The sequence below is a fragment of the Loxodonta africana genome, chromosome 10, assembly GCF_030014295.1.
Source record: "Loxodonta africana isolate mLoxAfr1 chromosome 10, mLoxAfr1.hap2, whole genome shotgun sequence".
Classification (NCBI taxonomy): Eukaryota; Metazoa; Chordata; class Mammalia; order Proboscidea; family Elephantidae; genus Loxodonta; species Loxodonta africana.
This window is the reverse complement of record NC_087351.1, coordinates 101,888,299-101,902,768: the sequence shown is the minus strand read 5'-3', so window position 1 is coordinate 101,902,768 and position 14,470 is coordinate 101,888,299. Positions and strand designations below refer to the sequence as shown.

General features: G+C 36.3%; 1 protein-coding gene across 1 annotated transcript in view; it reads left to right on the top strand.

The window, feature by feature from the left end:
* Nucleotides 1–14,470, top strand: part of EML5 (EMAP like 5) — a gene marked incomplete at its 5' end in the record, with an annotated part of 145,236 nt that overhangs the window by 44,341 nt on the left and 86,425 nt on the right. Inside the window, 5 exons of the mRNA XM_064291859.1 lie at nt 1,085–1,341; nt 2,394–2,606; nt 12,569–12,736; nt 13,402–13,508; nt 14,217–14,335. Coding sequence (XP_064147929.1) covers nt 1,085–1,341; nt 2,394–2,606; nt 12,569–12,736; nt 13,402–13,508; nt 14,217–14,335 — 864 coding nt within the window. The remainder of the gene's footprint in view (nt 1–1,084; nt 1,342–2,393; nt 2,607–12,568; nt 12,737–13,401; nt 13,509–14,216; nt 14,336–14,470) is intronic.

Here is a 14,470-nt window from a genome sequence, read left to right as displayed (position 1 = left end):
TTGCACAGTGTGTTTAAAAGCTCAACTGCTAACCAAAAGGTCAGCAGCTTGAATCCACCAGCGGCTCCTTGGAAACCCTATGAGGCAGCTCTACCCTGCCATATAAGGTCGCTATGAGTTGGAATTGGCTCGACAGCAACGGTTTTTTATGTAGCTTTATACAAAAAAAAACCAAAAAAACAACAAACCCGTTCCCATGAAGCCAATTCTGAGTCATAGCAACCCTATAGGACAGAGTAGAACTGCCCCATAGAGTTTCCAAGGAGCGCCTGGTAGTTTCAAACTGCTGACCTTTTGGTTAGCAGCTTTAGCTCTTAACCACTATGAAACCAGGGCTCCATACCTTTATATAGTGATAGCTATATAAAGATTTTTTTTTATATAAAGATGTATATTCAATGTATTATTGAAGTGATAAGAATCAATTATTCTTTTCTTCATCTCCTGAATGTAATTTGTACATTTGGTTCATTATAAAAATTTATTTGAAAATTATAGTATTTATAATTAAGCATTTCTTATAAACTCAGTATTTACAAAGAACTTCTTTTATCATAAAAATTTGTGACTTTATTTTCTTTATTGTGTGACTCCAGAAACTTAGTATGGTCCCTAAACTACTTAGAAATAAAGTAATACAGAAACTGAAATTCATCATTTTTCTCTCCTTCCAGTGTATATCGTCCCTATATGTTTCTGTTTTTCTGTTAGGCCCAATGATTATTCTCGGATTAATGCTACTTGTCTCATTTATTAAAAAAAAAAAAAAAAAAGGAAACCCTGGTGGTATAGTGGTTAAGAGCTACAGCATGCTATAGCTACTAACCAAAAGGTCAGCAGTTTGAATCCACCAGGCACTCCTTGGAAACCCTATGGGGCAGTTCTACTCTGTCCTATAGGGTTGCTATGAGTTGGAATTGACTCGGCGGCAATGGCCTTTTTTTTTTAATGGGTCTCATTTATATTTATTTTATGGTTTATAAACATTGTTTCTACATTCTCACAGTAATTTTAGACATATTTGAAAATGAAATTAATTCTGTAATGACTTTTTAAAATGTGGTCTTACCTTGTCCTCTTTCAGAGATATGACGGAAGTTGTACATATTAAAGATAGGAAGGAGGCAATTCATGAGTTAAAATATTCACCAGATGGAACTTACCTTGCCGTTGGGTGCAATGACAGCTCAGTTGATATTTACGGAGTTGCTCAGCGCTACAAGAAGGTTGGGGAATGTGTTGGATCACTCAGTTTCATCACTCACCTGGACTGGTCTTCAGACAGTAGATATTTACAGACAAATGATGGAAATGGGAAAAGACTCTTTTATAGAATGCCAGGTAAAATTTTCTAATGAATTATATGTAACGTGTAGATTTTTAATGTCTATAAGTTATTTTAGAATTTCACTAAAAGCAGCGTGTAAGTTACATTTGACTGTAGGAAATCAAAGAAGATCTGAACTGATGTTATGGGCATTGTGGTCTTTTCTATAAGGCTGCTCTATTACCTTGAAATCCTTTTGGTTCTTAATTAAAACTCTTGCTGGGAGGATCTAAGACAGACCTATTTCATGTTAAATTCCATACTGTGTAAGTAAAAAAGTATATTAGAAAGTCAAAATATTTTTGTGGGCAGAACTAATTAACTAAATATAATTGCTACAAATCTGTCACCGTTCTTCACTTTGCTGTGGTTGTCTGTAGTCAGCTTTGCAAATATTAACAATATAGCTAACAGATTAAATTTGAAACACAAACTGTCAGATATTTAAAAGGAAAAGGATAAAAGCAGAATTACAAAAAAAATTATATCAGTGAATTAGTCACTATCTTCCAAGAACTTATTTAATAAGACAAGCTGCATAATTAAATTAATGCATCTCCCCAAAAGTTTTTCATTAACAATCTTTAATGAAGATTGAGGCCTAAAGTCCTTTTACTTAGGACTTAATGAGTAAATTTGTTACTCCCCACTTTCTCTTCCTCCTTGGTCTTTCTCAGTTCTTTCTTTTTCCTCAGCCATGTTTCTTAGGTGCCCTTTTTAATACTAGATTTGCCACTTTCTCGTAGCGTTTACCTCTTTCTCAGAACTAATCTTATTGTGCCTAATCTAGATCACGATTTATTCTCCACATGGGCGAGCCTGCTGGCCACACCTATTCAAATCTCTGTGTGTCTCATTCAGTATAATTTTTGTAGTGGCTGTTTCTTTTTTAATGTATTTAATTCTCTCTTCTCCTCACCCAAACTCACCTATGCATGTGATCTGTTTGAACTGGAATAGAAAGATATTTAAAACTTTGACGTTTACCGTGCTTTAAGTACAATTTGTATTTGAATAAAAATCAGATGAAATAACTTTTTAAATTAAGACTCTGATTCATTTTTAGGTGGAAAAGAGGTAACAAGTAAAGAAGAAACCAAAGGTGTTCACTGGGCTTCATGGACATGTGTTTCAGGCCTTGAAGTAAATGGAATTTGGCCCAAGTATTCAGATACCAATGATGTAAATTCAGTAGATGGGAATTATGTTGGCCAAGTTTTAGTTACAGCTGATGACTATGGAGTTGTAAAATTATTCCGATATCCTTGCTTAAGAAAAGGTATTTTTCTTTGAAAATAAAAAAATATTATCAAATAATATCTCTCTTAGAAAGGACATTTAAGATTTTACAGGAAATTAGTCTTGAGATAAATGAGAGGGTATCATATTTTTAAAAACACATGTACTGATTATTTGGTAAAAGGGTTTCATGAAAATGAATATAATTAGCTAAAGTAATTTTTATTTTTCTAATTAAAAATTATTTTCATATGTTACATTCTATTTTTGTCATGCAATTTTTATTAGAAAATTATTTTTTAATATACTGTTAGGGATATATTTTTTCTTTTCCACTTCCAGAATTGCTTCATACAGTCCGACTATACAGTGATGGTTATTCTTTTTTTATGGCTTATTACTTTTAATCAGAGATTTTTTTTGTATTTTTTTCTCAAGAATTCTGAGGAAGTAGGCAGCTGTACAAGCTTGGGTCACCTATTGGTTTGTTGGTTGGTTTTTATGTGTGAGTGTGTGTTGCTTAATTCCTTAACATGTATTGTTTTGACATTTATTTATTTTCTGTAACAGTGGGGTATAAGAAAAATAAGGGGTCTAATTATTTTCTACACATTTTTATGTATTACCTCTTTTTTTTCTTGTAACTTATCTAAAATGATGGTATTAATCATTCTGTTCATAGATCTAGAGATAATTAAATGCTGTATACATTCATTTATTAATTCATTCATTCTATACCATGTTCCAGAAAGTATTTGAGTAAGCTTATAACAAGTCCATAAGTATTAAGATATGGATAGAGAATCAGAACTAGGGGAAATATAAACAGAAGTACAATATTAAAACCAGATAAATAAAATGACAATAGTCAAACATCCAATTATATTCTCAGCTTCCTGGAAACCAAAATAAAGCAGGGCACAAAATAGTCTTCATTGTATATTATCTAAAAAGAAGACGAAGCATACTTATTCCTTAGGAAAAATAAATTTTCTTCTAGGATTTGATTTTCAGAGAACTGTCACCTATGGTATGGGGCTTTATATTAGGGACAATGAGTATGTATTCCTAAAGCATTGACCAAAGCAAATGCAGTAAAATGATTTTCACATGACTTGTGGAAATACGTGGAGGACAAATATTGAAGTGTTTTCTAGTGAAAATGATTATGGAAATAGCTGAGGTAATTTAATTCAAATATGCAGCATACGGAAACCCTGGTGGTGTAGTGGTTAAGTGCTACAGCTGCTAACCAAAGGGTCACAGTTCAAATCCACCAGGCGCTCCTTGGAAACTCTATGGGGAGTTCTGCTCTGTCCTGTGAGTCAGAATCGACTCGACAGCACTGGGTTTGGTTTTTTTTTTTATGTAGCATACACCACCACTCATCTCTCATTTTGTTGTATTGGGGTGGCTTACATGTTGTTGTGATGCTGAAAGTTATGCCGCCAGTATTTCAAGTACCAGCAGGGTCACCCATGGAGGACAGGTTTCAGTGGAGCTTCCAGACTAAGACAGACTAGGAAGAAGGACCCGGCAGTCTACTTCTGAAAAGTATTAGCCAGTGAAAACCTTATGAATAGCAGTGGACCATTGTCTGGTGGTGCGGGAAGATGAGCCACTCAGGTTGGAAGACACTCAAAATATGACTGGGAAAGAGCTGCTTCCTCAAAGTAGAGTTGACTTTAATGACAAAGATGGAGTAAAGTTTTGAGACCTTCATTTGCTGCTGTGGCATGACTCAAAATGAGAAGAAACAACTGCAAACATCCATTAATAATTGGAATGTGGGATGTACGAAATACGAATCTAGGAAAATTGGAAGTCATAAAAAATGAAATAGAATGCATAAAAATTGATATCCTAGGCATTAGTGAGCTGAAATGGACTAGTTTTGGCCATTTTGAATTGGACAGCCATATGGTCTACTATGCCAGGTGTCATGGATTAAATTGTGTCCCCCAAAAATATCTGTCAGCTTGGCTGGGCAATAATTCCCAGTACTGTGCAATTGTCCACTATCTTGTCATCTGATGTGATTTTCCTGTGTGTTGTAATGAGGTTAATTTCCTGTATGATGTTAATGAGGTGGGATTAATGTCAATTATGTTAATGAGGCCAAGGCTCAATCTATAAGATTAGGTTGTATTCTAAGTCAATCTCTCTTGAGACATAAAAGAGAGATGTGAGCAGAGAGACATGGGAGACCCCGTAACAATAAGAAAGCAATTCCTGGAGCATGGTGTGTCCTTTGGATCTGCGGTTCCTGTTCTGAAGCTCCTAGGCTGGGGAAGATTGATGACAAGGACCTTCCCCCAGAGCCAAAAGAGAGAGAAAGCCTTCCCCTGGAGCTGGCACCCTGAATTTGGATTTCTAACCTACTAGACTGTGAGAGAATAAATTTCTCTTTGTTAAAACCACCCACTTGTGGTATTTCCGTAATAGCAGCACTAGATGACTAAGATACCAGAATGATAAAGGGGAATGGCATTATGTTCATTGTCAAAAAGAACATTACCAGACTACCCTGAAGTGCAGTGCTGTCAGTGATAGGATAATATCCATATGTCTACAAGGAAAACTAGTTAATACAAGTGTTATTCAAATTTACGCACCAACCACTAAGGCCAAAGATAGAGAAATTGAAGATTTTTATCAACTTCTGCAGTCTGAAGGGAAACAAACATGCAATCAAGATCCATTGATAATTACTGGTAATTGAAATGCACAAGCTGGAAACAAAGAAGGATCGGTAGTTGGAAAATACGGCCTTAGTGTAGGAACAACTCCAGAGAGCGCATGATAGAATTTTGCAAGACCAACAACTTCATTGCAAATACCTTTTTTTCAGCATACAAACTGTAACTATACACATGGACCTTGCCAGATGGAATATCCAGGACTCAAATCAATACATCTGTGGAAAGATACGATGGAGAAGCTCAGAACAAATCAGCCAACTGCAGAACAGACCATCAGTTGTTCATATGCAAGTTCAAGTTGAAGCTGAAGAAAATTACAAGTCCACGAGGGCCAAAATATAACCTTGAATATATCCCACTTAAATTTAGAAACCATCTCAAGAATAGATTTGATGTGCTAAACATTAATGACTGAAGATCAGATGAGTTGTGGAATGATATTAAGGACATCATAGATGAACAAAGCAAAAGGTTATTAAATAGACAGGAAAGAAAGAAAAGACAAAAATGGATGTCAGAAGAGACTCTAAAATTTACTCTTGAAGGTAGAATAGCTAAAGCGAAATGAAGAAATGATGAAGTAAAAGAACTGAACAGAAGATTTCAAAGGGCGACTTGAGAAAAAGTATTATAATGAAAAACCTGGAGACAGAAAACCAAAAGGGAAGAACACGCTTGGCATTTCTCTAGCTGAAAGAACTGAAGAAAAAAAAATTCAACCCTCAAGTTGCAATATTGAAGGATTCTACAGGGAAAATATTGTACAATACAGGAAGCATCAACAGAAGATGGAAAGAATATACAGAGTCACTGTACCGGAAAGAATTGGTTGACATTCAACCATTTCAGGAGGTAGCATATGACCAAAAACCAATGGCATTGAAGAAAAAGCCCAAGCTGCACTGAAGGCATTGGCAAAAAACAAGGCTCCAGGAATTGACGGAATACCAATAGAGATGTTTCAACAAAGAGATGCAGTGCTGAAGGTGCTCACTCATCTATGCCAAGAATTTGGAAGACAGCTACCTGGCCAACCAACTGGAAGAGATCTATATTTGTGCCCATTCCTAAGAAAGGTGATCTAATAGAATGTGGAAATTATCAAACAATATCATGAATATTATACTCAAGTGAAAATATGCTGAAGATCATTCAAAAGCAGTTGCAGCAGTTCTTTGACAGGGAACTGCCAGAAATTCAAGCCGGATTCAGAAGAGGACGTGGAACCAGGGATATCACTGCTGATGTCAGATGGATCATGGCTGAAAGCAGAGTATACCAAAAAGATGTTTATCTGTGTTTTAATGACTATGCAAAGGCATTCAGTTGTGTAGATCATAACAAATTATGGATAATGCTGTGAAGAATGGGAATTCCAGAACACTTAATTGTGTTCTTGAAGAACTTGTACATAGACAAAGAGGAAGTTGTTTGAACAGAATAAGGGAATACTGCATGGTTTAAAGTCAGGAACGGTGTGCGTCAGGGTTGTATCCTTTCACCATACTTAGTCAGTCTCTATGCTGAGCAAATAATCTGAGAAGCTGGACTATATGAAGAAGAATGGGCATCAAGATTGGAGGAAGGCTCATTAACAACCTGTGTTTTGCAGATGACACAACCTTGCTTACTGCGAGTGAAGAGGACTTGAAGCACGTACTAATGAAGATCAAAGACCACAGCCTTCAGTATGCATTACACCTCAACATAAAGAAAAGAAAAATCCTCACAACTGGACCAATGAGCAACATCATGATAAATGGAGTAGTGATTAAAGTTGTCGAGGGTTTCATTTTACTTGGATCCACAATAAACACCCACGGAAGCAGCAGTCAAGAAATCAGAGACATATCGCATTGGGCAAATCTACTGCAAAAGATAGCAAAGATGTCACTTTAAAGATTAAAGTGCACCTGATGCAAGCCATGTTATTTTCAGTCACCTCATATGCATGTGAAAGCTGGATTAAGAATAAAGAAGACTGAAAAACAATTGATACCTTTAAATTATGATATTGGTGAAGAATGTTGAAAATACTATACACTGCCAGAAGAAGGAACACATCCGTCTTGGAAAAAGTACATCCAGAATGCTCCTTAGAAGCAAGGATGGCAAGATGTCATCTCATGTACTTTGGACGTGTTATCAGGAAGGACCAGTCCCTGGACAAGGACATCATGCTTGGTAAATCAGAGGGTCAGTGAATAAGAGGAAGACCCTCAATAAGATGGATTGACACAGTGGCTGCAACAATTGGCTTAAGCATACAATGATTGTGAGGTTGGCGCAGAACTGGGCTGTGGTTTTTTCTGTTGTAGATAGGGTCGTTATGAGTCGGAACCCGTTTGATGGCACCTGACAACAACATGTAGCATTAAAAAAAGCCAAAAACCAAATGTGTTGCCGTTGAGTTGATTGCAACTCATAGCGACCCTATAGGACAGAGTAGAACTGCCCCATAGAGTTTCCAAGGAGCGCCTGGCAGATTCGAACTGACTATGCTCCCTGAAATGATATACCCAAAAAGACACAATATCACCTGTTCCAAGAACACATCACCTAAGTCTAATCATGAGGAAATATCAGACAAACCCAAACTGAAGAACATTCCACAAATACCTGGATTAGAAAATAGCTATAAAGGACATTGTTGGGATAATTGGGCATATTTGAATAAAAACATATATTAAAAATACTTTATTAATATTAAATTTGTGCATTTGATGGTTATATTGCAGTTATGTAGGAAAATGCCCTTGTTTTTAGGAGATATGTATTTACATATTTAGGAGTGAAATTTTATATTATCTGCAACTAACTCTCAAATGGTTAAAATGTGGTAAAATATTTAAAATTGGTGAATTCAGCCAATGGGTTAAATTGAAGGGTTTCTGGGTGTTTATTTGCACTAGGCTTACAATTTTTCTGTAAGTTTAAAATTTTTCAGATTAAGAAATTGAAGGAAAATAGCCCCTCTGAGTTAAATTAGTGTGTCTACTCTGGTCTTGGTGGTTCAGTGGTACAATTCTCACTTTCCATGTGGAAGACCCAGTTTGATTCTTGACCAATACACCTCAAGTGCAGCCACCACCCATCTGTCAATGGAAGCTTTTCATGTGCTGTGATGCTCAACAAATTTCAGCAGAGCTTCTAGACTAAAACAGACCAAGAAGAAAGGCCTGGTGGTCTGCTTTTGAAAAATTAGCCGAAGAAAACCCTATGGATTACAGTGGTCCAATCCACAACTGATCCGTGGGGATGGTGAACAACCAGGCATGGGGCCACCATGAGTTGGGAACCAACTGGATGCCATCTAACAACTCTGGCCTTAGTACTATCAAAATTATATTTTTGAAAGAATAGATTTTTTAAAGCCATAATTTTTAAATATGAGGGAAATGTTTCACCAAAAATCAAGTCTATTACAAATGATAATTTTCAGAAGGAAGGTCTCCATGTTTTGTTGTTCATCTTATTTCTTATTTAATTATTATGGAATGTGTAGCAGAAAGTCCTCAGGGTGCTGGGAAAATGTAGGCTACTTACATTTAGGTTAGAATCTATTGATAGTTGTCCGCTTGTCAATCTGACAAAGGTTGGACAAATTTTTTTTTTAAGGACCTATAAGTAGAATATGGCTGACTACTCAGAGAGGAATGAGGAGTCATTGGGGGGTTTGAAGCAGAAGAGTAATGTACTTTGATTTACTTTTTTTTTAATTTTTTTAATTAATTTTTATTAAGCTTCAAGTGAACATTTACCATTCCAATCAGTCTGTCACATGTAGGTTTACATACATCCCACTCCCTTCTCCCACTTGCTCTCCCCCTGTTGAGTCAGCCCTTACAGTCTCTCGTTTCGTGCCAATTTTGCCATCTTCCTTCTCTCTCTATCTTCCCATCCCCCCTCCAGTCAAGAGTTGCCAACACACTCTCCAGTGTCCACCTGATTTAATTAGCTCACTCTTCATCAGCATCTCTCTCCCCCCCACTGACCAGTCCTTTTCATGCCTGATGATTTGTCTTCGGGGATGGTTCCTGTCCTGTGCCATCAGAAGTTCTGGGGAGCATTGTCTCTGGGATTTCTCTAGTCGCAGTTATACCATTAGGTATGGTCTTTTCATGAGAATTTGGGGACTGTATCCCATTGGTCTCCTGCTCCCTCAGGAGTTGTCTGTTGTGCTCCCTGACAGGGCAGACATCGATTGTGGCTGGGCACCAACTAGTTCTTCTGGTCTCAGGATAATGTAGGTCTCTGGTTCATGTGGCCCTTTCTGTCTCTTGGGTTCTTAGTTGTCGTGTGACCTTGGTGTTCTTCCTTTGCCTTTGCTCCAGATGGGTTGAAACCAATTGATGTATCTTAGATGGCCGCTTGTTGGCATTTAGGACCCCAGGCGCCACAATTCAAAGTGGGATGCAGAATGTTTTCATAATAGAATTATTTTGCCCATTGACTTAGAAGTCCCCTCAAACCAAGTTCCCCAGTTGATTTACTTTTTTAAAAAATGGGAATATAATTCACATATCACAAAATTCACCCTCTTAAAGTATACTGCTCAGTGGTTTTTAGTATATTCACAAGATTGTGCAGCCACCACCGCTGTCTAGTTCCAGAACATTTTCCTCCCCCCGAAGAAGAAACCTCTTACCCAGTAGTAGTCATTCCCAATTCCCTGCTCCCGCAGCCCCGGCAACCACTAATCTCCCGTCTGTCTCTGTGGCTTTGCTTGTTCTGGATATTTCATATAAATGGAATCATACAATATGTGACTTTTGGGGGGGTGGAGTCTGGCTTCTTTCATATTTTCAGCATTCATTACCCATGTTGGAGCATGTATCAGTACTTCATTTTTTTTTATTGCCAAGTAATATTCTACGATATACCACATTTTGTGTATCCACTCATCTGTTGATAGACATTGGATTGTTTATAAACATTCAGGTACAGGTTTTTGTGTGGACGTATGTTTTACTTGTTTTGGGGATATACCCTAAGAGTAGAATGCCAGGTCATACGTTTAACTTTTTGAGGAACCGCCAAAATGTTATCCAAAACAACTGCACTGTTTTACATTCTCACCGGCAATGTACGACAGTTCTAACTTCTCCCCGTCCTTGTAAACACTTGCTATTATCTGTCTTTTTTATTCTAGCCATTTTAGTGGGTGTAATGTGGTATGTCATGGTTATTTTGATTTGTATTTCCCTGCTAAGTAGGATGTTGAACATCTTTTAATGTGCTTATTGGCCATTTGTACATCTTAACTTAGAAAAATGTCTATTCAAATGCCTTGCCCATTTTTTAATTGGGTTGTTTGTTTTGTTGTTGAGTTGTGGGTATTCTGGATTATTAAACCCATATTAGGTATATGATTTGCGAATATTTTCTCCCATTCTGTAGGTTGGCTTTTTACTTCCTTCTTGTGTCCTTTGAAGCACAAAAGTTTTTAATTCTGATGAAATCCAGTCTGTCTATTTTTTGTTGTTACTGCTTTTGTTTTTAGTGTCATGTCTAAAAACGATTACCCAGTCTAAGGCCACAAATATTTACACATGTGTTTTCTTCTGAGGATTTTATAGTTTCAGCTCTTACATTTAGGTCTTTGATTCATTCTAAGTTTATCTTTACTTATAGTGTGAGGTAGAAGTCCAAATTCATTCTTTACCACGTGGATATCCAGGTGTCTCCAAAATACCATATATTGAAAAGACTGTTCTTTCTGGCATTGAACTGTCTTGGCATCACAGTCGTCGAAAATCAGTTGATGGGTTTATTTCTGGACTGTGAATTCTATTCCATTGATCTATGTCTGTCCTTACGCCAGTGCCACACAATCTTGATTAATATAGCTTTGTAGTAAATTTTGAAACAGGGACGTGTGAGTCCTCCAATTTTGTTCTTTTTCAAGACTGTTTTGGCTATTCTGGGTCTCTTGCATTTTCATATGAGTTTTAGAATCAGCTTGTCAATTTCTGCAGAAAGCCAGCTGGGATTTTGATAGGGTTTACACTGAATCTGTAGATCAGTTGGGGGATTATTGCCTTATTGATTCCTTAACAATATTAAGTCTTCAAACCATGAACACATGATGTCATTCCACTTATTTGAGTCCTCTTTTATTTCTTCCAATGAGGTTTTGTAGTTTTCAGTGTACAAATTTTGCACTTAAGTATTTTATTTTTTATAATTTTGTAAATAGAATTGTTTCCTTAATTTCATTTTTGGATCATTTGTAGCTAGTGTATACAAATAAAAATGATTTTGTACATTGATCTTATACTCTGTAATATTGATGAACTTATTAGTTCACATAGTTTTTTAGTGGATTCCTTAGGATTTTCTACATGTGAGATCACGTCATGTGCAAGTAGAGATAGTTTTACTTCTCTCCTTCCAGTCTAGGTGCTTGTTACTTCTTTTTTTTGGTCTAATTGCTCTGATTATAAACTCCAGTGTAATACCGAATAGAAGTAGTGAGAGTAGACATCCTTGTCTTGTTCCTGATCTTAGGGGGAAAGCTTTCATTCTTTAACCATTAAGTATAATGTTAACTGTGGACTTTTCATAGATGCTCTTTATCAGGTTGAGGAAATTCTTTTCTATTCCTAGTTTGTTGAGTGTTTTTATCATAAAAGAAAGTTAGATTTTGGCAAATGCCTTTTCTGTATCTATTGAAATGATCATGTGGCTTTTATCTTTTATTTGATTAATATGATATATTAAAAAAAAATTTTTTTTACATTGATTGAATTTTGTATTTTGAATGAACCTAGCATTCCTGGCATAAATCCCACTTATTCATAGTATATAATCCTCTATATATGTTGCTGGATTCGGTTTGCTAGTATTTTATTGGTGATTTACATTTTAAAGGGCTCTTCTCGCTGCTTGGATTGAGAGTAGCGAGGGCAGAGGTGGAGCAGACTTGGTGCTTTCAATTTTATTTAAAACCGAAGACCTCGGGCCAATATATTCAAATGTTTTAAAATGAAAAAAAAAGCTGATCCCCTTGAAGATGCATGTTTTTCTCAGAACACTAAAATGATGCCTTATAGCCCTGGTGGTTCCTACCAAATTGTATTGTGAATTAGTAGAACGAAGATTTGCATCCATTGATGAAAGTTCATTCATTTATTCATTCAACAAGTGTTTGAATTAATACTTTTCACTTTGATCATAATTGTTAAGATGATGGAAGGGGGATACAATGGTTCATGTGTAGAAATTGTTGTTTAAAGCAGTATTTATATAATTTGTGTTGACATTGGTTTATCAATTTAAAGATGTATTTTTGTTGTAGGGGCCAAGTTTAAGAAATATATTGGCCATTCGGCTCATGTAACTAATGTCAGATGGTCACATGATTATCAGTGGGTTATTTCTATTGGCGGAGCCGATCACTCTGTCTTTCAGTGGAAATTTATTCCTGAAAGAAAACTAAAAGATGCTCTTCATATAGCACCCCAAGGTGAGTAGGCACACTACCTAAACAACTTCCCTGCAAATAACATCAGTAATCCCAAGATGACAATTTTAGTGTTGAAGCATTATCTAGCCTCATAACCTAACACTACAGTTGATTAGTAGTAGAGATTTTGTATTAAAATATTAGGTCTGTATGTTTAAAGGCAGATGTCACACAGCATGAAATACAAAGTGCTTTTGGTTGCATTTAAATCTATTAAATGATGAGGAAAGAAACAGTTATATTAGCAAAACAAATATGTAATATATACTGAAGAAGACTGGTATCTAGGTATTGCCTGTGCTTTTTTGACAAAGAAAAGTGATCTGTTAATTCACCTGTTGCATGTAGTATTTTCAGCTGCTTTTCATGTTAATTATAGGTTACATTCACTTATATTTGGACAGACATTTACATTTGCTATAGCAGCACTGGGGAACCAGGGAAAGGATTTAAAGGGGCTATTGAGTTTGCAGTGAGTGGAGAGGAAGAATAGTCTGTAGTGCAGTTTACTGACACCTGTGTCCCTTGAATAGATAATTTCATTTGATTGATGGCTTGTCTCCATGTCAGCTGACAGTAGTCAGCTTTTAATCATTAATTTTGCAGTGCTGTTTTGGAAAGGAATCTTTTTTAAAGCCATAATATTTCATCTTTTAAAATTACAGAAAGTCTGGCTGACTCTAATAGTGATGAATCAGATTCAGATCTGTCTGATGTCCCAGAACTGGATTCTGAAATTGAACAAGAAACGCAGCTCACTCACCGTCGGCAGGTAATCTTTTATTGTCCTGTGATTTCTCCTTGAAGGGCGTGATTTCTTCTCTTACCTTGCTCCCTTTTTAAAAAAAAAAAAAATTTTTTTTTTTATTGTTACCTTTTATGGTTTTGAATTTTCCAAGCAATCTATGGTTGTTTTGATTTTCTTCCTTTAAGGGTTAAAGTACACTTCTGTTAAATATTCTTTTATAGTAAATGCCTGATATACTTTGAGTGTTTGTATTACATTTGTCTATAGGTTTTGTCGGAAACCCTGGTGGCGTAGAGGTTAAGTGCTACAGCTGCTAACCAAGAGGTCGGCAGTTCACATCCACCAGGTGCTCCTGGGAAACTCTATGGGGCAGTTCTACTCTGTCCTATAGGGTCTCTATGACTCTATGAGCTGGAATCAACTCGATGGCATTGGGTCTGGTCTTTATAGGTTTTGTTACAGTACACTCCCATTTATTTCCTTTAAAATAGTTTCTTATAACAGATAAAAGTTCCCTGGAACACTAAATATATGTCAGTGTGCTATATAAAAAAAAATATAAATTAGTTCTTTCCAAAAAGTTTCATAAAGTGCCTAGTCATTTAAGACAATTGTTAAAGCCTTAATAATCAACAGTAACCACAGTGTATGAAAGTGATATTAGGAGTGTATGAACACCCTTATTGATATATGGTCTAAGAATATTCCAACTTATGTTCGTGTTTTTTAAAGGTTTACAAAGAAGATCTACCTCAGCTTAAAGAGCAATGCAAAGAGAAACAAAAAAGTGCTACTTCTAAAAGAAGAGATCCGGCTCCAGGAAATAGTCTTCGATTGCACTTCGTTCATGGGTATGAAACAGCTGTTTTTCACTTATGTGTTTGGATTTTGGTTCACACTTACTAGCTGTGTAACTTTTGAGCAAGTGACCTACCCTGTCTGTGCCTTTGTTTCACCATCTGTAAAGTGGAGATAATAACAGCACC